The sequence below is a fragment of the Pristiophorus japonicus genome, chromosome 6, assembly GCF_044704955.1.
Source record: "Pristiophorus japonicus isolate sPriJap1 chromosome 6, sPriJap1.hap1, whole genome shotgun sequence".
NCBI classification, from domain to species: Eukaryota; Metazoa; Chordata; class Chondrichthyes; family Pristiophoridae; genus Pristiophorus; species Pristiophorus japonicus.
In genome coordinates, this window is record NC_091982.1 from 146,707,963 (window position 1) to 146,733,803 (window position 25,841).

At 45.2% G+C, this 25,841-nt stretch overlaps 1 protein-coding gene across 1 annotated transcript; it reads left to right on the top strand.

Moving 5' to 3' along the window:
• The first annotated feature begins 5,089 nt into the window (after positions 1–5,089).
• On the top strand, positions 5,090–24,639 carry neu4 (sialidase 4). Its single transcript, XM_070884027.1, has 2 exons — positions 5,090–5,290; positions 23,497–24,639. Exons 1-2 carry the CDS (start codon positions 5,090–5,092, stop codon positions 24,637–24,639), a joined length of 1,344 nt encoding a protein of 447 aa, XP_070740128.1.
• The last annotated feature ends 1,202 nt before the right edge of the window (positions 24,640–25,841 follow it).

Here is a 25,841-nt window from a genome sequence, read left to right on the forward strand (position 1 = left end):
CTGCGCGGCAGTGGGCGGGAGCTCTCAATCTCGGCGGCAAAGGCACTTGCCGCCCAAGTGCCGCCGAGGATGGAGTCGGGCCCAGGGAGGGGGAGAAGACCTAAAAATAAAAATCATAGCAAACAAAAACACACCGGAACACCTTCAGGGGACCCCATCCGGGCAAGCCGCTGTGAAAAAATATTTTAAAATACGTTCACTAACCTTTTATTTCCCTTCTTCGTACCTACCGTCGGGGTTAGACCAGCCTCCACGCTGTGGTCCCTCCCTCTGCTGGCGCCGACTCCCGCCTGCACCAATCTGGCAGCTCGGCGGGCGGGAGGACATTTACGCTACTTGGCCACCAGAGGACGTCAGCAGGCGGTTCCCAACGATACTCCCCTCCCACCCGCTCCAGCCCAAGTGGAAAATGGGGAAGAGAGGAAAACGGCAGCAAAACTCGCCGGCAATCGGCGGCAGTGGGTGGTAAGGCCACCAATATTGGGGCCTCAGAAATTACAGTGCAGAAGGGAGGCTATTTGACCCATTGTGCCTGTGCCTGCTCTTTGAAAGAACTAGCCACTTATTCCCACTCCCATGCTCTTTCCTCAAAGCTCTTCCCTTTTGGAGTAGAGAGCTCCAGATTTCTAGTACCCTTTGTGTGTCTACTTATTAGTTCGACCTTATGTGGACTTGTGTTTATCTCTTCCTTGTGTTTGTTTAATCATTTGACAAGTACATGTGGTTAGGGTCATATGCACCCAGGACCCAAAGGGTTTAAAAGGAAAGTTTTGAATACTTGGGAGCTGGCAAACACCATAGAATAGAATTAGGCCCAGTTGGCAGGCCAAGTCGGTAATGTATCACCTGTCCATTTGGACTCTGAGTAGAGCTTCTGATTCCATATCCGCTCCATCATCAAAACTGCCTTCCTCCACCTCTGTCTCCACCCTCCCTCAGCACATCTGCTGCGGAAACCCTCATCCATACCTTTGTTATCTGTAGACTCGACTGTTCCAATGCTCTCCCGGTTGGCCTCTACCTTGCACCCTCCGTAAACTTAAGCTCATTTGCTGGTTGAATCCTATCTCACACAAAGTCCTCTTCCGCGATCTCCCCTGTGCTCGCTGACCTGCATTGGCTCTCGGTCCACCAACACTTCCAATTTAAAATTCTCATCCTTGTTTCAAATCCCTCAACGGCCTCATCCTACCCTATCTCTGTAACCTCCTCTAGCCCTACAACCCTCCAATATCTCTGCCTCTTACTCATCCCCTATTTTAATTGCTCCACCATTGGTGGCCATGCCTTCAGCTGCCAAGGCCCTAAGCTTTGGAATTTCCTCCCTAAATCTCTCCGCATCTCTGCCTCTCCCTCCTCCTTTAAGACGCTCCTTAAAATTTATCTCTTTACCAAAGAGCTTTTTGTCACCTCTCCTAATATTTCTTTATGTGGCTTGGTGTCGGAGTTTATCTGATTACGCTCCTGTGAAGTGCCTAGGTTAAAGGTGCTATATAAATGCAAGTAGTTGCTGCTGTTCTTTTGGTCTCTCTATAGGACTTTTGCTGTGCAGACTGTTTCATTGATAAACCTGTGATTTACAATAAAAGCTGTCTAAATGACTAAGTTGTGAAGTGTCATCATTGAGAATTCTGAACTAAATTTATAGCCTAGAAATTGGATGGCACGTGAATGGTGATCATGGTGTAGCACAAGTGCCTAATGTGGCCGGCGGCAGGCCCACAGCAAATTGGGTGGCTCCTCCTGACTCCACAATACGGTAAGTGTAATGTATGCACCTGTGAGAATGCTCACAACTTTGTAGAACCATTGACTGCCAGCATTGAAGCACTGACCACACTCGACCAGCTCCGCTGGGCGGGCCACATTGTCCGCATGCCAGACATGAGACTCCCAAAGCAAGCGCTCTACTCGGATAGCAAGAACGTCCTTCCTCAGATTAGGAGACCAAAACTGCACACAATAGTCAAGATGTGGTCTCACCATGGCCTTGTACAACTGCAGCAAAACCTCCCTGCTCCTATACTCAAATCCTATTGCTTCAAATGCCAACGTGCCATTTGCTTCCTTTACTGCCTGCTGTACCTGCAAGCCAACTTTCAATGAGTGCAGCGAAGGTTCACCAGACTGATTCCCGGGATGGCTGGACTGACATATGGAGAAAGACTGGATCGACTAGGCTTATATTCACTGGAATTTAGAAGAATGAGAGGAGATCTCATAGAAGCATATAAAATTCTGACGGGACTGGACAGATTAGATGCAGGAAGAATGTTCCCGATGTTGGGGAAGTCCAGAACCAGGGGTCACAGTCTAAGGATAAGGGGTAAGCCATTTAGGACCGAGATGAGGAGAAACTTTTTCACCCAGAGAATTGTGAACCTGTGGAATTCTCTACCACAGAAAGTTGTTGAGTCCAGTTTGTTGGATATATTCAAAAGGGAGTTAGATGTGGCCCTTACGGCTAAAGGAATCAGGGGGCATGGAGAAAAGGCAGGAATGGGGAACTGAAGTTGCATGATCAGCCATGATCATATTGAATGGTGGCGTAGGCTTGAAGGGCCGAATGGCCTGCTCCTGCACCTATTTTCTATGTTTCTATTTTTCTATGTTTCTATGTCCACACATCCCTGAAGGTAGCAGGACATGTAGATAAGGTGGTTAAGAAGGCCGAGGCAGAGAATACAAGAGCAGGGAAGTTATGCTTCAACTGTATAAAACACTAGTTAGGCCACAGCTGGAGTAATGCGTGCAGTTCTGGTCACCACATTATAGGAAAGATGTGATTGCACTAGCAAGGGTACAGAGGAGATTTACGAGGATGTTGCCTGGACTGGAGAATTTTAGCTATGAGGAAAGATTGATAGGCTGGGGTTGTTTTCTTTGGAGCAGAGGAGACCTGATTAAGGTGTATAAAATTATGAGGGGCCTAGATAGAGTGGATAGGAAGGACCTATTTCCCTTAGCAGAGGGGTCAATTACCAGTGGGCATGGATTTAAAGTAATTGGTAGAAGGTTTAGAGGGGATTTGAGAAGAAATGTTTTCACCCAGAGGGTCGTGGGGGTCTGGAACTCACTGCCTGAAAGGGTGGTAGAGGCAGAAACCCTCATCATATTTAAAAAGTAGCTGGATATGCACTTGACCTACAGGGTTACCGATCAAGAGCTGGAAAGTGGGATTAGGTTGAATAGCTCTTTGTCGGTCGGCACGTACACATTGGGCTGAACAGCCTCCTTCTGTGCTGTAAATTTCTATGAATCTATGATTTCTATGATTCTATTGCACAGGAGCAGAGTCAAAATATCGGACTGCTTCCAAACCTAAATTTGGGTTGACTTTAGGCATGAGACAAATTGAAGTTAGTTGAAAATGCAACATGTAACCAATTCTGCAAAGCCAGGCCCAGTCAACAACATTTGCATTTATATAGCGCCTTTAATGTAGTACAAGGTCCCAAGGAGCTTCACAGGAGCGTTATCTGACTTTAAAAAGACAGTGTGCCAAAGGAGACATGAAGACATAAGCTTGGTCACAGAGGTAGGTTTTAAGGAGCATCTTAAAGGAAGAGAGAGAGGTGTAGAGACGGGGAGGTTTAGGAGGGAATTCCAGAGCTCAGGGTCTCGGCAGCTGAATGGTGGGGCGAATAAAGTGGGGAATGGACAAGAGGCCAGCATTGGAGGAATGCAGAATTCTCAGAGGGTGATAGGGCTGGAGGAGGTTACAGAGGTAGAGAGGGTCGAAGCCATAGAGGTATTTGAGCATGATTTCTTACAAGCTATAAAGAACAGTTACAGCAGCTGGAATTAGTTACAGTCACATGCCACCTCTGGAGACCCTTGTTTGTATGTGAGGATTTGTGTTGAGCATAAAGTGCTCATTATTCACCAAGGGAGGGGGGGGGGGGAGCAGGATCCAACTCTGAGACCCTTTCTAAATGTGAAGATGTTAAAGCTTCTCTTAGTTACATCACTCAAAGGAAATATCTAAGTATTTTGCCTGCATAAAGGAATGTACCTTTGCAATGAATCCTTTACAAAATGGCATGCACTTCTGCCATGTTCCACAGTCTAAAATATCAAGTCTTACTTGGAATAAACTAATGGTTTCCCTGATGGGAAGTAATTAACAGGACCAGCAGTGATAGAAGAGAGGCTCCATCACTTGCTGACACATGGGGGCCAATGTTAAGTGCCCCCGACTGGGGCAGGTGGGGTGGTAGTCGACGTGGTGTGGTGCCGGAACACTTACTGCCCCAGTTTTACTGGATCTGTGGCTGCCACCACCTTGGGTAGGGTCCTGAGATACCTCGCTGTCTCAGGTGGGACATCATTGCAATTTGCAAATCGCAATCCTACAGCCGCATCAGGACTGAGGGTTAAATGGGACTCCAGTGGGGACTGAGGGTTAAATGGGACTCCAGTGGGGACTGAGGGTTAAATGGGAGAGTGATGGAGAGTGATGGTTAAATGGGACAGCAATGGTTAAATGGGACAGTGATGGAGAGTGAGGGGTTAAATGGGACACTGATGGGGAGTGAGGGTTAAATGAGGCAGTGAGGGGTAATTGGGACAGTGATGGTTAAATGGGACAGTGACGCGGACCCGGGGGATAGCTGCCCCCCAGTGTTTTGCTCTCCCTGGAAGCATGTGTTCCCGGAGGCACCTTTATCTGATTGACCAGCCGCCGGCCATCAGTGCCCAGCCGTTGGGCTATCCTGGCCAGTGCTGTGGGCACCAGCCGGGGACTGAGAGAGGGGGCGGGTGTTGTGTCCATTTACAATCTGCAAGAGGCCTTGCTGGAGCTCAGTGTGGATTGGTGGGGCTGGCCGAATTCACGGGATGGGTTGATGGTTTCTTAATTGAAAAAAAAACACACACTCAGCACATTGGTTGTTTGGGGGTTGACAATAGGGACTGTTCTACTGCCGTTTCTGGGTCAGACACACACACAGAGCGAATGGCCCGTGGCCAGTATCTGCCGCTCAGTTACAGCGTTAGATAGACATCAGTGTCCCTCGGTGAGTGAGTGAGTGAGTAAGCTAGCTATCCCCTCTGATTGGACCCACGCACACAGTGCTGACTCGGCGAGATGACCTCCCGCTATCTCCCTGCCAGGACCATATTATTCGAGCAGGCCAGGAGCGGGCTGACCTACCGGATCCCGGCTCTGGTCTACCTGGCCGGCTCGGGCACCATCCTGGCCTTCGCCGAGCAAAGACTCAGTCCGGCTGATGCAGACGCGAACCTGTTGGTGCTCCGCCGGGGGTCGGTCTCCCGGACCCATGTGGAGGTGAGTGTGAACCTCGGTCCCTGGACAGACTAATGCCGCCCATTGCTTTCCTCTGCTACACTCGTCAACACTCTGGCCCCAGAGGTAAGCAGCACCCCGCTAACCACCCATCCATGTGTGACCCCAGTCAATGGGTAATCCACAGGCTTTGTGATCACAGCCAAACCCAATCCTACTCTCACTCGGACATTCACGTAGTCCACAGGAGCTAGCCGGTGATAATCAGTGATTTTAGATTTCAATGTCTAGGGCAGGATTAAGAAGCTGGCAGATGATGCAAAGGTTGGCCGTGTGGTTGATGGTGAGGAAGAAAGCTGAGACTGCAGGAAGATATATATTTTTAAAGATTTTCATTTCTATAGCGCCTTTCACGACCATCAGATGAGCTATGATATTGAATGGTGGAGCAGGCTCGAGGGGCTGAATGGCCTACTCCTGCTCCTATTTCTTATGTTCTTATGACAACAGTGACAACACTTCAAAATTACTTAATTGGCTGTAAAGCACTAGTGCTTTCAGCCCCTCGAGCCTGCTCCACCATTCAATATCTTAGCTGATCTGATCATGGACTCAGCTCCACTTTCCTGCCCGCTCCCCATAACCCTTTACTCCCTATAACCCTTTACTCCCTTATTGCTCAAAAACAATCTGTCTATCTCTGCCTTAAATATATTCAATGATCCAACCTCCACAGCTCTCTGGGGCAGAGAATTCCATAGATTTACAACCCTCTGAAGAAATTTCTCCTCATCTCAGTTTTAAATGGGCGCCCCTTATTCTAAAATTATGTCCCCTAGTTTTAGTTTCCCCTATGAGTGGAAATATCCTCTCTGCATCCACCTTGTCGAGCCCCCTCATTATCTTGTATGTTTCGATAAGATCACACCTCATTCTTCTGAACTCCAATGTGTATAGGCCCAACCTATCTTCATAAGTCAACTCCCTCATCTCCAGAATCAACCGAGTGAACCTTGTCTGAACTGCCTCCAATGCAAGTATATCCTTCCTTAAAAATGGAGACCAAAACTGTACACAGTACTCCAGGTGTGGCCTCACCAATACCCTGTACAGTTGTAGCAGGACTTCTCTGCTTTTATTCTCTATCCCCCTTGCAATAAAGGCCAACATTCCATTTGCCTTCCTGATTACTTGCTGTACCTGCATACTAACTTTTTGTGTTTCATGCACAAGGACCCCCAGGTCCCTCTGTACTGCAGCACTTTGCAATTTTTCTCCCATTTAAATTATAATTTGCTTTTCCATTATTTCTGCTAAAGTGGATAACCTCGCAGTTTCCCACATTATACTCCCATCTGCCGATTTTTGCCCACTCACTTAGCCTGTCTATGTCCCTTTGAAGATTTTATGTGTCCTCCTCACAATTTGATTTCCCAGCCTTCTTTGTATCATCAGCAAACTTGGCTACATTACACTCGGTTCCTTCATCCAAGTCATTAATATAGATTGTAAATAGTTGAGGACCCAGCACCGATCCCTGTGGCACCCCACTAGTCGCTGTTTGCCAACCGGAAAATGACCCATTTATCCCGACTCTCTGTTTTCTGTTAGTTAGCCAATCCTCTGTCCATGCTAATATATTACCCCCAACCCCGTGAACTTTTATCTTGTGCAGTAACCTTTTATGTGGCACCTTATCGAATGCCTTCTAGAAATCCAAATTCACCACGTCCACTGGTTCCCCTTTATCCACCCTGCTCGTTACATCCTCAAAGAACTCCAGCAAATTGGTCAAACATAATTTCCCTTTCATAAAACTATGCTGACTCTGCTTGATTGAATTATGCTTTTCCAAATGTCCTGCTACTGCTTCCTCAATAATGGACTCCAGTATTTTCCCAACGACAGATATTAGGCTAATTGGTCTATAGTTTCCTGCTTTCTGTCTCCCTCCTTTTTTTAACTAGGGGCGGTACATTTGCGTTTTTCCAATCCGCTGAAACCACCCCAGAATCCAGGGAAATTTGGTAGATTACAACCAGTGCATCCACTATCTCTGCTGCCACTTCTCTTAAGACCCTAGGATGTAAGGCATTGGGTCCAGTGGACTTGTCCGCCTTTAGTCCCATTATTTTACCTAATGTGGGAAATGCGGCAGCCAATTTGTGCATTGCAAGCTCCGACAAACGGCAATATGATATGTTGATTGAGGGATAAATATTGGCCAGGACATCGCGGATAGCTCCCCTGCTCTTCTTCGAAATAGTGCCATGGGATCTTTTACGTCCACGTGAGGGCAGATGGGGCCTCGGTTTAACGTCTCATCCGAAAGACAGCACCTCTGACAGTGTAGCGCTCCCTCAGTACTGCACTGGAGTATCAATGGACTGGTCAGGTGGACAGAAAAGTGGCTAATGGAATTCAATCTGGTGAAGTGTGAGGTAACTTGGGGAGGGCAAACAAGGTAAGGTAATAAACACTAAATGGTAGGATACTGAGTATAGAAGAACAAAGGGACCTTGGAGTGCACGTCCACAGATCCCTGCAGGTAGCAAGACAGGTAGATAAGGGGCTTAAGAAGGCTTATGGAATACTTGCCTTTATTAGCCAAGGCATAGAATATAAGAACAGGGAGGTTATGCTTGGACTGTATAGGCCACAGCTAGAGTACTGCGTGCAGTTCTGGTGATTGCACTAGAAGAGTGTACAGAGGAGATTTATGAGGATGTTGCCAGGACTGGAGAGTTTTAGCTATGAGGGAAGATTGGATAGGCTGGGATTTTCTTTGGAACAGAGGAGGTTGAAAGGAGACTTGATTGAGGTATATAAAATTATGAGCGGTTGAGTTAGAGTGGATAGGAAGGACCTATTTCCCCTTGGCAGAGAGGTCAATACCCAGGGAGCATAGATTTTATGTAATTGGTAGAAGGATTACAGGGAGTTAAAGAGAACTATTTTCACTCAGTGTGGTGAGGGTCTGGAGCTCACTGCCTGGAAGGGTGCTGGACGCAGAAACCCTAATTGTATTTAAAAAGTACTTGGATATGCACTTGAAGTGCCCTAACCTTCAGGGCTACGGACCGAGAGTGGGATTAGCCTGGATAGCTCTCTTTCGGCCGGCGCAGATATAATAGAATCATAGCATGGTTACAGCACAGATGGCGGCCGTTCGGCCCTTTGAGTCCGTGCCGGCTCTCCAAGAGCACTTCAGCTAGTTCCACTTCTCCCACCAACACCTCCCCCTACCTTCCGCATAGCCCTGCAATTTTTTGTTCTTTCAAGAACTTATCCAACTCCCTTTTGAAAACAGTGATTGAATCCACCACCCTTTCAAGCAGTGCATTCCAGATCCTAACCACTCGCTGTGTAAAAAAAAAAGTTTTATCTTGTGTTGCTGTGGTCCTTTTGCCAATCACCTAAAATCTGTGTCCTTTGGTTCTTGACCCGTCCGCTAATGGGAACAGTTACTCTCTCTTATAAGAACATAAGAAATAGGAACAGGAGTAGGCCATATGGCTCCTCGAGCCTGGTCCGCCATTCAATAAGATCATGGCTGATCTGATCATGGACTCAGCTCCACTTCCCTGCCCGCTCCCCATAACCCCTTATTCCCTTATCCCCTTATCGTTTAAGAAACTGTCTATTTCTGTCTTAAATGTATTCAATGTCCCAGCTTCCACAGCTCTCTGAGGCAGCGAATTCCACAGATTTACAACCCTCTGAGAGAAGAAATTCCTCCTCATCTGTTTTAAATGGGTGGCCCCTTATTCTAAGACCATGCCCTCTAGTTCTAGTCTCCCCCATCAGTGGCAACATCCTCTCTGCATCCACCTTGTCAAGCCCTCTCATAATCTTATATGTTTCGATAAGATCACTTCTCATATTTCTGAATTCCAATGAGTAGATGCCCAACCTACTCAACCTTTCTTCATAAGTCAACCCTCTCATCCCTGGAATCAACCTAGTGAACCTTTTCTGAACTGCCTCCAAAACAAAGTATATCCTTTCGTAAATATGGAAACCAAAACTGCACGCAGTATTCCAGGTGTGGCCTCACCAATACCCTGCACAGCTGTAGCAAGACTTCCCTGCTTTTATACTCCATCCCCTTTGCAATAAAGGCCAAGATTCCATTGGCCTTTCTGATTACTTGTTGTACCTGCATACCATCCTTTTGTGTTTCATGCACAATTACCCCCACCACTGTACTATCTACTCTGTCTCGCCCCCTCATGATTTTGAACACTTCTATCAAATCATCTCTGCTCTAAGGAGAACAACCCCAGCTTCTCCAGTCTATCCACATAACTGAAGTGTCTGATCCCTAGAACCATTTTCGTAAATCTTTTCTGCACCCTCTTGAAGGCCTTCACATCCTTCCTAAAGTGCGGTGCCCAGAATTGGGGACAATACTCCAGTTGAGGCAGAACCAATGTTTTATACAGGTTCATTATCATTTCCACACTTTTCCACTCTACCACTATTCATGAAGTGAAGCCCAGGATCCCATAAGCTGTTTTAACCTCTTTCTCAACCTGCCCTGCCACCTTCAACGATTTATGCACATATACACCCCTTTAGAATTGTTACCTTCAGTTGATATTTCCTCTCATTCTACCTAAATGTATTACTTCACAATTCTCTGCGTTAACTTTCATCTGCCACGTGTCCGCCCATTCCACCAGCCTGTCTGTGTCCTCTTGAAGTCTATCACTAACCTCCTCACTGTTCACTATACAAGTTTTGTGTGATCTGTAAATTTTGAAATTGTGCCCTATACACCCACATCCAAGTCATTGTTGTATATAAAGAAAAGCAGTGGAAACACTGCTGTATACCTACCTCCAGTCCGAAAAACAACCATTCACCACTACTCTCTGTTTCCTGTCACTGAGCCAATTTTGTATCCATGCTGCCACTGTCCCTTTAATTCCATGGGCTTCAACTTTGGCACTTTATCGAAAGCGTTTTGGAAATCCATGTACACCACGTCCACCACATTGCCCTCATCAACCTTCTCTGTTACCTCAGCAAAAAACTCAATCAAGTTGGTGGAGCACGATTTATCTTTAACAAATCTATGCTGGCTTTCTTTAATTAATCCACACTTGTCTAAGTGACTGTTAATATTGTCCCTGATTATTGTTTCTAAAAGCTTCCTCACTATCGATGTTAAACTATAGTTGCTGAGTTTATCTATACACACTTTTTGCATATAACGTTTGCAGTCCTTTGCCACCAACCCCATTTCTAGGGAGGATTGGAAGATTATGGCCAGTGCCTCCATGATTTCTTCCTTTACTTTCCTCAGCATCCTAGGATGCATCCTATCTGGTCCTGGTGACTTATCTAAGTATAGCCACCCTTTCTACTACCTTGTCTTTATCAATTTTTTATCCCATCCAGTATCTCCGCTACCTCCTCCTTTACATAGGATTACATAGAATATATGACACATACAGGCCATTCGACCCAACCAGTCCATGCTGGTATTTAGACTCCACTCGAGCCTCCTCCTGTCTTTCCTCATTTCAATCTATCAGCATAACCCTCTATTCCCGTCTCCCTCTTATGCTTGTCTAGCCTCCCCTTAAATGAATCGATACTATTCGCTTTAACCACTCCCTGTGGTAGCGAGATCCACATTCTCAACACTGTCTGGTGATGATCTTATATTGATGGCCTCTAGTTGTGTTCTTCCCCACAAGTGGAAACATTCTCTCTGTATTATCCACTCTATCAAAACTTTTCAGAATTTTAAAGACTTCTATTTGGCCAACCCTTAGCCTTTTTTCAAGAGAAAAGAGACATAACCTGTTCATCTTTTTTTTTCCAAAAATATACTTTATTCATATAAAATTTTCACAATACACTGGAAAATAGCTCAGTACATTTGCAGTCAGCAATTCCATACAATTCGTTTGGATGCTGACAACAGTTCCATACAATGCATCAGCGTGCATTTCATTTCAAGGTACAGTTTAGTACATTCCATAAATCCCGTTACATGTACTAATGTGCAAATAAGGGTATTACATGGAGCAGATGAGAACACGTTTACATTACATTCCAGGATACATTTCAACACCGATCACGAATCGCGTTACATGTAGCACTATGCAGATAAAAGCAGTACAGGGAACGAATGGGGATACATTTACATTTCTTTACAAGTTTACTAAACATTGCAGAGACTTTCATTATACATGGCACAACACGGGTGTTTTTCAGTTCATGGTGCTCTATGTATACAAGCAGATTAACAAGTACAGCCCGAGGGGGGTGGGGGGGCGGTGTCTGGTTCCATTCCCTGGGTTTACTGTGGCGGAAGGGCCTTAAACTGTGGCTCTTCCCCATCGTGCCTTTGTGGCATCTGCACCAATCTTTAGTGCGTTCCTCAGCACGTACTCCTGGACCTTGGATTGCGCCAGTCTGCAACACTCGGCCGTGGACATCTCCTTGCTATGGAAGGGACCAGCAAGTTTCGGGAAGACCAAAGTGCGTCTTTCACCGAGTTAATGGCTCTCCAGCAGCAGATGATGTCTGTCTCGGTGTGCATCCCTGGGAACAGTCCACAGAGCACATAGCCTGTTCATCTTTCCTGATATGTATACCCTCACATTTCTGGTATCATCCTTGTAAATCTTCTCTGCACTCTCTCCAGTGCCTTTTATATGTTTTTTATAATATGGTGACCAGAACTGTAATCAGTACTCTAAGTGTAGTCTAACCAGGGTTCGATACAGAATTAGCATAACTTCCCCACTTTTCAGTTCTATATCTCTAGAAATAAACACTAGTGCTTGGTTTGCTTTTTTTTAATGGCCTTGTTAACCTGTTGCACAACTTTGATGTGTGTATTTGTACTCCGAGATCCCTTTGTTCCTCTACATATAAAAACATAGGAATAGGCAACCTGGCCCCTCGAGCCTGCTCCGCCATTCAATAAGATCATGGCTGATCTGATCATGGTCTCAGCCTCACTTCCCTTCCCATAACCCTTTATTCCCTTATCGCTCATATTTGTCTATCTCCATCTTAAATATATAGAATGACCCAGACGCCACAGTTCTCTGGGGCAGAGAATTCCATAGATTTACAACACTCTGAGAGAAGAAATTCCTCCTCATCTCACCTAGACTTGCATCCTCCAAGTAATAAGTCATCTTCCTATTCTTCCTACCAAAAAAATACCTCCGTTACCTGTGTTGAACTTCATTTGACTATTCTGCAAGTTTATTAATATTCCCTTGTAATTTGTTGCAGTCCGCCTCAGTATTGACTATCTCTCCCAATTTGGTGTCATCCGCAAATTTAGAAATCGTTTTTGATTCCAAAGTCTAAATCGTTAATATAAATTGTGAACAACAGTGGTCCCAGCACTGATCCTTGTGGAACACCACTACCCACCTTCTGCCACTGTGAATAGTTACCCTTTACCCCTACTCTCTGCTTTCTGACTTGAAGCCAGCTAGCTATCCATTCTGCTACTTGTCCCCTGACTCCACATTCTCTGACCTTGTTCATCAGTTTATTATAGGGTACCTTATCAAAAGCCTTTTGAAAATCTAGATAAATTACATCTACTGTATTATTATTGTCTTTTCTCTCTGTTATTTCTTCAAAAAATTCAATGAGGTTGGTTAAGCAAGACTTTCCCTTTTGAAATTCATGCTGACTATTGATTATTATATTTTTGGTTTCTAGGTGTTTTTCTATTTTCTCCTTTAGTAGGGATTCCATTTTTCCTACCATCGATGTTAAGCTGACTGGTCTATAATTACCTGGACATGTTCTATTACCCCTTCTTAAAAAATAGATATTCACCAGTCCTCTGTCACTACACCTTTTTCTAATGAATTATTAAATGTGTAGTAATGCCTCTGCTATCTCTTCCCTAGATTCTTTTAAAATGTGTGGATGCAATCCATCCGGACCAGGGGTTTTATCCTCTTTGAGTGATTAGTTTATTAAATATAACCCCTCTTTTTATTTTAAATATACTAATCTCATCATCCAAAGTCACGTTCACCTGTTCTATCTCCCTGGTAAATACAGAAGAAAACATATTATCTAATATTTCTGCCATCTCTCATTACCTGTGGTATTATCCTGTCTATCCCATCCCAACTTTCCTTTTTTTTATTGATGTACCTGTGAAATATTTTACTATTTTTTTTGTTCCTTGATAATTTAATTTCTTAGTTCCTCTGCCTTTCTAATTGTTTATTTTTTAACTTATCTCCTAATCTTTTTGTATTCTCCCTTATCATGCACTCCCCTGCTTTCTATGTATTTAATATATGCCTCTTTCCTTACTCTCAATTGTTCCCTTATGGTTTTATTCATCCATGGCATCTCATTAGTGTTTAGTTTGTTCTTTTCTTTTACCAGAATATATTGTTCCTGCACTCTGTTGAACTCTGTTTTAAATGTTTCCCATTGCTGCTCTACATCGTTGTTTGCCAATATTGTTATCCATTTTATTTTCCTAAGTTCTCTTCTCAGACCCTCAAAATCAGCTTTTCTCTAATCTATTACACTGGTTTTTGTCATACTTATGTCCTTCTCAATTATCACCTTAAAGCATATTATGTTATGGTCACTATTGCCTAGATGTTCCCCTACTTTTACTTCTCTTATTGCTCTGGTTCATTCCCCATTTCTAGATCCAATAGCGAATCCTCTCTTGGGCTTTTTACATATTGAGATAGAAAGGAGTCTTGTACACCTTGTAGGAACTCCATTCCCTTATCCACTTTTCCTACCTCTTCTGTCCATTTACTATCAGGGTAGTTAAAATCCCCTGTGATTTATTATTCTATTTTTTTTTTTACTCAATCCCTAATCTGTCTGCATATTTCTTCCATCTTCCACTATTGGGAGGTCTGTAGGCTACACCTATTAGTGTGATTAATCCTTTATTTTCTTCTATCTCTATCCATATGGATTCTATTTTTGTCTTGCTGATAGCTGAGTCACTTTTATCTACTGCCATTGTTATCCCTAATAAGTACAGGTATTCCACTTCCCCTTTTCCCTCTCATCTATTCTAAATATGTTCTTCCTGCAATGTTTAATTCCCAGTCCTGATTTTTCTGTAGCCATGTCTCAGTAATCCCGACTGTGTCTGGTTCCTTGCAACACGATTGCCTCCAGTTCCCCTGTTTTATTATGGACAATGTCTACCTGTACAGACAGTTTAACTCATTTTTAATAGGATTTCCTCTCACTTTATGTTTAACCACTTTTAGACTCCTGTTCTATAACTCTATTTATTCCATTGCCGTCAATGTCCTCCATTACTTTATTCTTTCCTATGCTCTCTCTTCCTGTTTTTCTAATATTTAGTCTGGTTATGTTTCTTGTAGATCCACCCACCCCCTCTTCCACCCACCCCCTCTTCCACCCCTTTGAAGCCGTAGCCACCTCCCTATTGATCCTTTTCGCTTGGACACTGGTCCCATTCCGGTTCAGGTGGATCCTGTTCCATGAAAAGGAAGCCCTCTTTCCCACACCAGCCCTTTAGCCATGTGTTAATTCTCCTGCTCTGTCTGCTTCTAAGCCAATTTTCACATGACTCTGGTAATAATCCAGAGATTGTTACCCTTGAGGTCCTGCTTTTTAATTTAGAGCCTAACTCCTGATATTCTTTCAGCAGGACCTCCTCCCTGTTCCTACCTATGTCGTTTGTTCCAGTATGGACCGCGATGACTGGATTTACCCCCTCCCTTTCCAAGTTCCCCTCCGGCCGTCATGAGATCCCTTGCCCTGGCAACACACCCTTTGGGATTCTCGTTCTTGGCTGCAAAGGATGCTATCTATTCCCCTAATTAGTCTCCTATCACTACATTTCTATTCTGCTCTTTTCTCTCTCCTCTCTCCCCCGCCCCCCTTGGACAGCTTTCTGAGCCACGGTGCCTTGGTCTGCATTGTTGCTGACCTCCCTGCAGTCTTTCTGCTTGTCCTCACAGGTAGTGAATGTATCATACCTATTGAACAGGACCAGTGTCTGTGGGATCTCCTTCTCAACCTCTCCTAAATCCCCGCTACCTGGCTCCCTAATAGTCACACCCTCCCTTTCCTGAACCTGTTTTCCTCTAGGATGTGATGTCTATGTCTATGGCAGCATCTTCCTTGGTGAAGACAGATGCAAAGTATTCATACCTCAGCCATATCCTCTGCCTCCATGCATAGGTCTCCTTTTTGGTCCCTAATCGGCCCTACACTTCTTACTACCCTTTTATTATTAATATGCCTATAGAAGATTTTTGGATTATCTTTTATATTAGCTGCCATTCTATTCTCATACCCTCTCTGCCCCTCTTCTTTTTCACTTCTCTGAACTTTCTATATTCAGCCTTATTCTGAGATGTATTCTTGACCTGAATTCTTGACCATCTCTCATACACACTATCTTTCTGCTTCATCTTATTCTCTATCTCTCTTGTCATCCAGGGAGCTCTGACTTTAGTTGCCCTACCTTTCCCCCTAGTGGGAATGTACCTTGACTATACCCAAACTAATTCCTCTTTAAAGGCTACCCATTGTCCCAATGCAGTTTTGCCTGCCAATCTATTAATGGGAAGTTTTTAAGATTAGAGATGGTGTGTTCACCCCCGGAACTTTCCTGTTTTAGCTCCCATGCAATTACACAGATAGAGGTGACAAATATTGCCTTTTTATCTCCTGAGATATTTCTGTAGACTGACCTGGCAGTTCAATTTCTACAGTATCTACAGGGAGAGCTTAAACTAGCTTGGCAGAGGGATGGGAATCTGAGAGCAAATTCAATAGGGAAGGAAATAAAGCTGTAATTGGATATCAAGAATTTAGAAAGCGAATCTGTAAGACAGAGGAAATGAAGGTTAGGTAGTAATCAAGGAGGTCTTCCTGTGCTAAATGGTACATACTTTAATGCAAGGAGTATAGCGAATAAGGCAGATGAGCTACGAGCACAGGTAGACACTTGGGAGTATGACATTACAGCCATTACAGAGACATGGCTCAAAGAAGGGCAGGTTTGGCAGATCAATATTCCTGGATACAGGATTTTTAGACAAGACAGAGAGGGGGGTAAAAAGGTAGGGGTTGGGGTGGGGGGGGTGGTGGTCGCGGTATTGATTAAATCTACCAGGAATAAACGTCCCAAATTGGGGAAAAGCTAACTTTGCTAAGTTGAGGACTGATTTTGCCACCGTGGACTGGAAACAGCTACTTGTGGGTAAATCTGTGTCGGAACAGTGGGAGGCATTCAAGGAGGAGATCTGGAAGGCTCAGGCTAAACATGGCCCTTAAAGAAAAATGGTGGAAATAACAATTCTAGAGCCCCCTGGATGTCTAGTTTACAGGGGAGGATAAAGAAAAAAAGAGACGCTTATGTCGTATACCGACTGCTAAATACTGTAGAATCTTTGGAGGAATATAGAAAGTTGAGGTAAAATTAAAAAGGATATTAGGAATGCTAAGAGAGCATGAAAAATTCTTGACTAGTAAAATTAAGGAAAACCCTGAGACATTTAGTGAGTTGGTCACACCGCAGGTAAGGGTTAGGACAGATAGTGAATGGGTGACCAAAAGACAAGTCAACAGCAGGAAGGTAGTGCAGGAGTCCCCTGCGGTTATCTCCCTCCAAAACAGATATACTGTTTTGGATACTGTTGGGGGAGATGACTTACCAGGAGAAGGCACCAGCAGCCAGGTTCATGGCACCATGGGTAGCTCTGCTGCACAGAAGGGCGGGAAAAAGAATGGGAGAGCTATAGTGATAGGGTACTCTATTGTAAGAGGAATAGATAGGAGTTTCTGCGGCCGCAACCGAGACTCCAGGATGGTATGTTGTCTCCCTGGTGCAAGGGTCAAGGATGTCTCAGAGCAGCTGCAGAGCATTCTGGAGAGGGAGGGTGAACAGCCAGTTGTCATGGTACATGTAGGTACCAATGATATATGTAAGAAGCTGAATTCAGGGAGCTAGGAGTTAAATTAAAAAGTAGGATCTCAAAGGTAGTAATCTCTGGATTGCTACCAGTGCCATGTGCTAATCAGAGTAGAGGGAGCAGGATAGTTAGAATAAATATGTGGCTTGAGCAGCGGTGCAAGAGGGGGGGATTCAAATTCCTGGGACATTGGAACCAGTTCTGGGGGAAGTGGGACCTGTACAAAAGGGACGGTCTGCACTTGGGCAGGACTGGAACTGATGTCCTGGGGGTAACATTTGCTAATGGAGTTCTGGAGTGTTTAAACTAATATGGCAGGGGGATGGGAACCTATGCAGCGAGACAGGGCGAAGTAATATGGAGTCAGAAACAGATGGTAGAAAGGTAAAAAGCAATAGTGGAAGGCCGAGTAAACAAAGGCAAGAAACAAAAAGGGCCACACTACATCATAATTCTAAAAGGACAAAGGGTGTTAAAAAAACAAGCCTGAAGGCTTTGTGTCTTAATGCAAGGAGTATCCGTAATAAGGTGGATGAATTAACTGTGCAAATAGATGTTAACAGATATGATGTGATTGGGATTACAGAGACGTGGCTCCAGGATGATCAGGGCTGAGAACTCAACATCCAAGGTTATTCAACATTCAGGAAGGATAGAATAAAAGGAAAAGGAGGTGGGGTAACATTGCTGGTTAAAGAGGAGATTAATGCAATAGTTAGGAAGGACATTAGCTTGGATGATGTGGAATCTATATGGGTAGAGCTGCAGAACACCAAAGGGCAAAAAACGTAAGTGGGAGTTGTGGACAGACCTCCAAACAGTAGTAGTGATGTTGGGGAGGGCATCAAACAGGAAATTAGGGGTGCATGCAATAAAGGTGCAGCAGTTATCATGGGTGACTTTAATATGCATATAGATTGGGCAAACCAAACTGGAAGCAATACGGTGGAGGAGGATTTCCTGGGGTGCATAAGGGATGGGTTTCTAGACCAATATGTCGAGGAACCAACAAGGGGGGAGGCCATCTTAGACTGGGTGTTGTGTAATGAGAGAGGATTAATTAGCAATCTCGTTGTGCGAGGCCCCCTGGAGAAGAGTGACAATAATATGGTGGAATTCTACATTAGGATGGAGAATGAAACAATTAATTCAGAGACCATGGTCCAGAACTTAAAGAAGGGTATGAGGCATGAATTGGCTAGGATAGATTGGCGAATGATACTTAAGGGGTTGACTGTGGATGGGCAATGGCAGACATTTAGAGACTGCATGGATGAACTACAACAATTGTACATTCCTGTCTGGCGTAAAAATAAAAAGGGAAGGTGGCTCAACCATGGCTATCAAGGGAAATTAGGGATAGTATTAAAGCCACGGAAGTGGCATACAAATTGGCCAGAAATAGCAGCGAACCCGGGGACTGGGAGAAATTTAGAACTCAGCAGAGGAGGACAAGGGTTTGATTACGGCAGGGAAAATAGAGTATGAGAGGAAGCTTGCAGGGAACATTAAGATGGACTGCAAAAGCTTCTATAGATATATAAAGAGAAAAAGGTTAGTAAAGACAAACGTCGGTCCCCTGCAGTCAGAATCAAGGGAAGTCATAACGGGGAACAAAGAAATGGCAGACCAATTGAACAAGTACTTTGGTTCGGTATTCACTAAGGAGGACACAAACAACCTTCCGGATATAAAAGGGGTCAGAGGGTCTAGTAAGTAGGAGGAACTGAGGGAAATCCTTATTAGTCGGGAAATTGTGTTGGGGAAATTGATGGGATTGAAGGCCGATAAATCCCCAGGGCCTGATGGACTGCATCCCAGAGTACTTAAGGAGGTGGCCTTGGAAATAGCGGATGCATTGACAGTCATTTTCCAACATTCCATAGACTGTGGATCAGTTCCTATGGAGTGGACGGTAGCCAATGTAACCCCACTTTTTAAAAAAGGAGGGAGAGAGAAAACTGAATTATAGACCGGTCAGCCTGACATCGGTAGTGGGTAAAATGATGGAATCAATTATTAAGGATGTCATAGCAGCGCATTTGGAAAGAGGTGACATGATAGGTCCAAGTCAGCATGGATTTGTGAAAGGGAAATCATGCTTGACAAATCTTCTGGAATCTTTTGAGGATGTTTCTAGTAGAGTGGACAAGGGAGAACCAGTGAATGTGGTGTATTTGGACTTTCAGAAGGCTTTCGACAAGGTCCCACACAAGAGATTAATGTGCAAAGTTAAAGCACATGGGATTGGGGGTAGTGTGCTGACATGGATTGAGAACTGGTTGTCAGACAGGAAGCAAGAGTAGGAGTAAATGGGTACTTTTCAGAATGGCAGGTAGTGACTAGTGGGGTACCGCAAAGTTCTGTGCTGGGGCCCCAGCTGTTTACATTGTACATTAATGATTTAGATGAGGGGATTAAATGTAGTATCTCCAAATTTGCGGATGACACTAAGTTGGGTGGCAGTGTGAGCTGCGAGGAGGATGCTATGAGGCTGCAGAGTGACTTGGATAGGTTAGGTGAGTGGGCAAATGCATGGCAGATGAAATATAATGTGGATAAATGTGAGGTTATCCACTTTGGTGGTAAAAACAGAGAGACAGACTATTATCTGAATGGTGACAGATTAGGAAAAGGGGAGGTGCAACGAGACCTGGGTGTCATGGTACATCAGTCATTGAAGGTTGGCATGCAGGTTCAGCAGGCGGTTAAGAAAGCAAATGGCATGTTGGCCTTCATAGCGAGGGGATTTGAGTACAGGGGCAGGGACGTGTTAATACAGTTGTACAGGGCCTTGGTGAGGCCACATCTGGAGTATTGTGTACAGTTTTGGTGTCCTAACTATTGAGGGATTGCAGCAAAGGTTCACCAGACTGATTCCTGGGATGGCGGGACTGACATATCAAGAAAGACTGGATCAACTGGGCTTATATTCACTGGAGGTCAGAAGAATGAGAGGGGATCTCATAGAAACGTTTAAAATTGTGACGGGTTTAGACAGGTTAGATGCAGGAAGAATGTTCCCAATGTTGGGGAAGTCCAGAACCAGGGGTCACAGTCTAAGGATAAGGGGTAAGCCATTTAGGACCGAGATGAGGAGGAACTTCTTCACCCAGAGAGTGGTGAACCTGTGGAATTCTCTACCACAGAAAGTTGTTGAGGCTAAATCACTAAATATATTCAAAAAGGAATTAGATGTAGTCCTTACTACTCGGGGGATCAAGGGGTATGGTGAGAAAGCAGGAATGGGGTACTGAAGTTGCATGTTCAGCCATGAACTCATTGAATGGCGGTGCAGGCTCGAAGGGCAGAATGGCCTGCTCCTGCACCTATTTTCTATGTTTCTATGTTCTATAAATATATTAAGAGCAAGAGGATAACTAAAGAAAGAGTAGGGCCTATTAGAGACCATGACGGTAATCTGTGTGTGGAGGCGGAAGATGTTGGTATGGTTCTTAATGAATACTTTGCGTCTGTTTTCACAAAGGAAAGGGGCAATGCAGATACTGCTATCGAGGCGGAGTATGAAATTCTGGATGAAATAAATATAGTGAGAGAGGAAGTATTAAGGTGGTCAGCAGCTTTGAAAGTGGATAATGAAATGCATCCCAGACTGTTGAGGGAAGTAAAAGAAGAAATAGCAGAGGCCTTGACCATCATTTTTCAGTCCTCTTTTCGATTTGGGCATGGTACTGGAGGACTGCTAATGTGGTACCCTTGGTTAAGAAGGGAGAAAGCGATAGGCCGAGTAATTACAGGCCTGTCAGCCTAACCTCAGTGGTGGGAAAATTATTGGAAAAAATCCTGAAAGACAGGATAAATCTACATATGGAAAGGCAAGGATTAATTAGGGGCAGTCAGCACAGATTTGTTAAGGGAAGATCGTGTTTGACTAACCTGATTGAATTTTTTGAGGAGGTAACCAGGAGGGTAGATGAGGGTAGTGTTTTATGATGTAGTGTATATGGACTTTAGCAAAGCTTTTGATAAGGTCACAAATTGTAGACTAGTCACAAAGGTTAAAGCCAATGGGATCCAGGGCAAATTGGATTCAAAACTGGCTCAGAGGTAGGAAGCAAAGGGTAATGACGGATGGATGTTTTTGTGACTGGAAGGATGTTTCCAGTGGGGTTCTGCAGGGCTCAGTACTGGGTCCCTTGCTTTTTGTGGTATACATCAAGGATATAGATTTGAATATAGGGAGTATGATTAAGAAGTTTGCAGATGACACTAAAATTGGCTGTGTGGTTGATAATGAAGAGGAAAGTCATGGACTGCAGGAGGATATCAGTCTACTGGTCAGGTGGGCAGAGCAATGGCAAATGGAATTTAATTTGGAGAACTTTGGGAGGGCTAATAAGGAACGGGTATGCACATTAAGTGGCAGGCCACTTAATATTGTAGATAAACAAAGAGACCTTGGAGTGCTTGTCCATAGATCCCTGAAAGTAGCAGGCCAGGTGGTTAAGCAGGCATACGGAATGCTTGCCTTTATTGGCCGAGGCACAGGATACAAGAGCAGGGAGGTTATGCTTAAATTGTATAATACTCTGGTTAGGCCACAGCTGGAGTACTGCTTGCAGTTCTGGTCACTGTGATTGCATTAGAGAGGGTGCATAGGAGATTTACTAGGATGCTGCCTGGAATGGAGAATCTTAGCTATGAGGACAATTTAGATAGGCTGGGTTTGTTCTCATTGAAATAGAGGAGGCTTAGAGGAGACCTCATTGAGATGTACAACATTTTGAGGGGCCTGGATATAGTGGATAACAAGGGCTTATTTCCCTTGGTGGAGGGGAGGGGTCAATTACAAGGGGGCATAGTTTTAAGGTGGTTGGTGAAAGGTTCAAAGGGGATTTGAGGGGAGACTTCTTCAAGCAGAGTGTTGTGGGGGTCTGGAACTCACTGCCTGGAAGGGTGGTGGATGCAAAAATCATCACCACATTGAAACGGTGCTTGAATGGCCACTTGAAGTGCCATAGCTTGCAGGGTTATGGACCTAGAGCTGGTAAGTGGGATTAGACTGAATAACCTCTTGTTGGCTGGTGCAGATACGATGGCAAGTACTGCAGGGAATTGAATATGGCAAGAGTGATCTGGACTAGTTTCAATCACCTGGATGAGTCGGAGAGGAAATTTTCTAGATTTTTTCCCCCCCCCAATTGGCCTAGGTTTTTAATCTGGTTTTTGCCTCTCCCAGGAGATCACATGGCTCCGGTTGGGGTGGAGTGTAGAATGGTGCAGTGTAAGGGAGTCGCAGTTGTGTGGGGCGGACTGGTTGGGCCGGATGCTCTTTACCTTTCCGCCATTGTTCATTGCTCGTAGGTTTATATGTAACCTTCAGGGCTGCTGACCGAGGGCCATGTGGCTCTTTGTCGGCCGGCGCGGACACGATAGGCCGAAGTGGCCTCCTTCTGCGCTGTAAATTTCTATGTTTCTGTTTCGAGTGTGCAATAAGGGTGTAATAAAATGGTAAACCAGTTCTGCAGTGGTTAACATTGGAGACTTGGTCAACTTGTGGAGCCTCCAGATCAGGTTCCTTAAGAGCTGAACTTGTAATCAATGAGTAAGCACACTGCAGGAAAATGCAAGGATAAAAGCCATAGAGCAAAAAAATAATATGGAACTTAATTTAGTGACGTGACATTCAACAATTTACTTTGTCCCAATTGAAGATGGATAACTTAAAGGCAAATGGTGGATGGAAAAGAAAAGATTATTTGGGCTAGTGACTGGGTGGGGAATGTGGGCTGGTGAGTGACTAGGGGAAACTCGGGCTCGTGATTGGGGTGAGATCTCTGGCTAGTGGAACACAGGGTTCGAAGGTAGGGGCGGGACGGTTCAAGTGTTTCGGGTGAGAGTCTTTTGAAATTATGGTCCTGGGCCCATAATACAGGGAAAGTGGAAGAGAAGTTGAAGTAAATCGATTGCTGATCAGGTGACACACAGCTTGACTTTTAAAGGCTAGTAGATTGTTCAAGGGTGAGGAGCTCCACAGGTCGTAGATTTGTTAGTGACGGGGCAATAATTTTGCCTCCGAATTTATGCACCATTGCCCACTTGTATCTCGGAGTCTCTCTCTAAGTGGGGGTGAAATCGTAACTGGTGGAAAATCGGCGTAAACTTTAGAGAAATGGTGTAAGTGGGATTTTCGGGCATTCTCCAGGGTTGTCGCTGATACGCTGCTGTAGTTACACTGGGAGGTCCCGTGTGAAGTTCTACTGGTTATATTTACATGGGAATCAGAATTAAAGCTGTGGTGTCGGTCTCCAGCTCGATCCCCTTCTGCTGATTGACTCTCTTCTCTTTCAGTGGGAGGATATGGCAGCTCTGCAGTCTGCCCACCTCAAGGGCCACCGGTCCATGAACCCATGCCCGGTGTATGACACGTCCACCAACACGCTCTTCTTGTTCTTCATTGCCATCCTGGGGACCACCTCGGAGACCTACCAGCTCATCACTGGGAACAACGTGACCCGCCTGTGCTGTGTGAGCAGTACGGACCAAGGCCAGAGCTGGAGTGCCATTACCGACCTGACCGATCGCACCATCGGCTGTGCCATCAAGGAGTGGGCAACCTTTGCCTTGGGCCCAGGGCATGGCATCCAGCTCAAGTGTGGGAGGCTGGTTGTCCCGGCCTACACCTATCACATTGACTCCAGGGAGTGTTTTGGGCAGATCTGCAGGACCAGCCCTCATGCCTTCACGTTCTACAGTGACGACCACGGCAAGGTGTGGAAGTTTGGCGAGTTTGTAGCCAACCTGGACACTGTGGAGTGCCAGGTGGTTTCGGTGGATGAGGAAGATGGGCACAATGTCCTGTACTGTAATGCCAGGACCCCCTTGAATTTCCGAGCCCAGGCGCTGAGTACAGACGGTGGCGCCGCCTTTCTGGACGGACAGATCATCCCCAAGCTGGTGGAACCACCCCGCGGATGCCACGGCAGTGTTATTGGCTTCCCGGCTCCCGTGGGCCTGTGGAGTGAAGAACCATTTGTTGTCTGTTCCGACTCTTCTCCAGACCACACTGCCAGCCGACAGCCAACCCCCTTTCCGCACAAGCGCCTCAATCTCGCCAACCAATTCCAGACGCCCACCTGGGTCCTCTACTCTCACCCAACAAGCCCTACTTCACGGCTGCATCTGGGGCTTTACCTCAGCACCTTCCCCCGGGACCCCCTCAGCTGGTCCCAGCCCTGGGTCATCCACGAGGGTCCCAGCGCTTACTCGGACCTGGCGTACCTCGAGCTGAGCTCTCCCAAGGTCCAGGAGCCTCGGCTGCCCCGGGTGGCATTCGCCTGCCTTTACGAGTGTGGATCCAGATCGCCGTATGAGAAGATCGCGTTCAGCCTGTTCACAATGCGCGAGCTCCTTCACAATATTCCCCACTTACCCGCGGAGTCCCAGGCGGAGCTGAGCCCCGTGCTGAGCTGTGTCTGCTGCCCCATTGCATGAGTTCGGGGAACAGGGGCCGCTCAGTCTCTGGGGCGGTCCGTTTCCTGCGAACAGCATCAACACCGACTCTTCAGTGGACAGAGTGCGTTCAGCTGCAATGTAACACTTCATCTGCCTGAGCACCTTGTGAAGGGGGTGATATAAGTTGCTTTACAAACAGCGGTTTCTTGAAGCAAAATGTGTAAATGTGCAAAATAAAATAAGTTTATAACAAAGCCCGATACTTGCATTTCTTGTCTGAGGATGTGTTTTATCGGGTTAATGAAGCCTGGGTATTCTAACAATTTGACTGTCGTGTTAGTTACACGACAGCTTGGATCAATGCAAACTTGGTCTGAAGGGGCAGCCCTCTGGGGTAGAGAATTCCAAAGAATCACCACCCTCTGAGTGAAGAAATTTCTCTCATCCCAGTCTAAACGGCCGTCCCCTTATTCTGAGACTGTGACCCCGGGTTCTAGACTCCCCAGGCAGGGGAAACGTTTTCTCAGCATTAACCCTGTCAAGCCCCTTAAGAAATTTATGTTTCAATTAGATCACACCTCATTCTTCTAAACTTTAGGGACTATAGGCTTAGTCTACTCAATCTCTCGTCATAGGACAATCCCCCATCCCAGGAACCAGTCTGGTGAACTTTTGCTATACTCCCTCTAAGGCAAGGGAGTAAAGTCTTAGGTAAGGACACCAGAACTGTGCACAATACTCCAGGTGTGGCCTCACCAATGCCCTCTAATTATAGTATACTTCTTTACTCTTATACTCGAATCCCTTTTGTAACAAAAGCTAACATACCATTTGTTTTCCTAATTGCTTGCTGTACCTGCGTGTTAACTTTGTGATTCATGGACAAGGACATCCAGGTCCCACTGAATGCAAACATTTCCTAATCTCTCAATATTTATTTTTAAAAATTCTCCTTTTTTGTTTTTCCTACCAAAGTAGATAACTTCACACTTCCCCACATTGTATTCCATTTGCCATGATCTTGGCCACAGGGTATATATTCCTTCATTGTCCTCTGCCCCCTGCGACTCCCCCCACAAGCAGTTTAAAAACCTGGAGTATTGTGTACAGTTTTGGTCTCCTAACTTGAGGAAGGACATTCTTGCTATTGAGGGAGTGCAGCGAAGGTTCACCAGACTGATTCCAGGGATAGCGGGACTGACATAGAAACATAGAAACATAGAAAATAGGTGCAGGAGTAG

What these genes read in the sequence shown, in the direction of transcription:
- neu4 (XM_070884027.1), top strand. Translation starts at nt 5,090, where the DNA reads ATGACCTCCCGCTATCTCCCTGCCAGGACCATATTATTCGAGCAGGCC. An exon ending in TCTCCCGGACCCATGTGGAG is followed by an intron (nt 5,291 to 23,496) that starts GTGAGTGTGAAC and finishes CTTCTCTTTCAG; the next exon opens with TGGGAGGATATGGCAGCTCT.